The following is a 1,200-nucleotide window of genomic DNA, read 5'->3' as shown; positions in this document are numbered from 1 at the left end:
AAAAAAAAAAAAAAAACACAGGAACTAATTAGGAGTATGGGCAAAGAAAGCAAGTTAGTAACTAGAAAATACAGTGTTCCCAATCAGTTCATACAAATATTCTGACCGCCAGAGCCTCCAGGGTCTGGGCAGCTTTCCATCAGCCCAGAGCAGCCCGTGTGAGGAAGGGGCCCTACCTGTAGCCCAATGATGTTCCGACCTTCTCTCAGCTTCTCCGGCTCAAATCTCCGCTCTTGTTTCTCTGCGTATTTGACCCCAACATTGACCTTATTCCCTTTTGTCTTGGCCTGCGCAGGGCAAAGAAGGCTGTGAACCACAGATGAGCCTCCAGCAGGGCTCCTTTCCCTCAGACACTCACCAACACCTGTCGCACTCTTGGTGAGGCTCAGTGACCTAAGTGTCCCTATGGACACCTGACCTGAGACCCTGTCCCATGCCCACTCTGCCCGTACACTCACCATGCTGGCCAGAGCCAGGAGAGTGGACTGAACCTGGGTATGGTTGGTGTTCTCAAACAGGTCGTTGGCCTCAAAGATGTCATGGGGCTTCACTCCATACTTGGTAATGGCTTTAATGAAATTACCTATGTTCTCCAGCTGTAAGGGCAGAGGTTAGGTCAGGAATGGGAGGGTGGAGGGCTGAGGAGAGGCTGGTGGGTAAAGGGTTGAATGGAGCTCCTGTAACTCCAGCTCCAGGGGATCCCACGCCTCCTCTGGCCTCTGTGAGCACTTGCGGACACACACAAATAAATCAATTAAACAAGTCAATAAAACCTGCCATCCACTCTCTCAGGGGGCCTCAAAATAAAAGGTAGAAGCCAAGGAGATGTTTTTGGTAAGACCAAAAAAAAACCCACCACATTTCCTGTGCAAGTATCAGGACCTGAGTTTGAATCTCTGGAAACCAAGTAAAAGACACATGGCAAGAATGCAATCCTAGGACCCCTATGGAGTTGGAAGTGGAGATGGAATCCTCAGAAGGTCAGGAGATGGCTAGTGTACCCAGTGGAGAACGACAAAGGGAAGGAGATCCTGTCTCAAGGTAGAGGAGAGGACCAAGATGGAAGCTATGCTCTGACTGAGCGGAGCCTTTGACAAAACCAACAATAGAAGCCCATGGTTGGACATGGTTCAAACATAGAGCCCCTGCCTAGAGTCCCCCAGTGAGGGGCTGGGGTGTGGCTCAGTGGTAGAGCCCCTG

General features: G+C 50.5%; 1 protein-coding gene across 1 annotated transcript in view; it reads right to left on the bottom strand.

Annotated features, from left to right (window-relative positions):
* Cnn1 (calponin 1) overlaps positions 1 to 1,200 on the bottom strand; it is a 9,806-nt gene that overhangs the window by 5,051 nt on the left and 3,555 nt on the right. The window contains exons 4-5 of the mRNA XM_005346945.2: positions 459 to 596; positions 177 to 287 (exon numbers count right to left, since the gene is read on the bottom strand). Of these exons, the coding sequence (XP_005347002.1) occupies positions 177 to 287; positions 459 to 596 (249 nt within the window). The remainder of the gene's footprint in view (positions 1 to 176; positions 288 to 458; positions 597 to 1,200) is intronic.

This window comes from Microtus ochrogaster, chromosome 5 (genome assembly GCF_000317375.1).
Source record: "Microtus ochrogaster isolate Prairie Vole_2 chromosome 5, MicOch1.0, whole genome shotgun sequence".
Classification (NCBI taxonomy): Eukaryota; Metazoa; Chordata; class Mammalia; order Rodentia; family Cricetidae; genus Microtus; species Microtus ochrogaster.
Note: the sequence above shows the minus strand (reverse complement) of the source record. Positions and strands in the feature narration are given on the sequence as shown.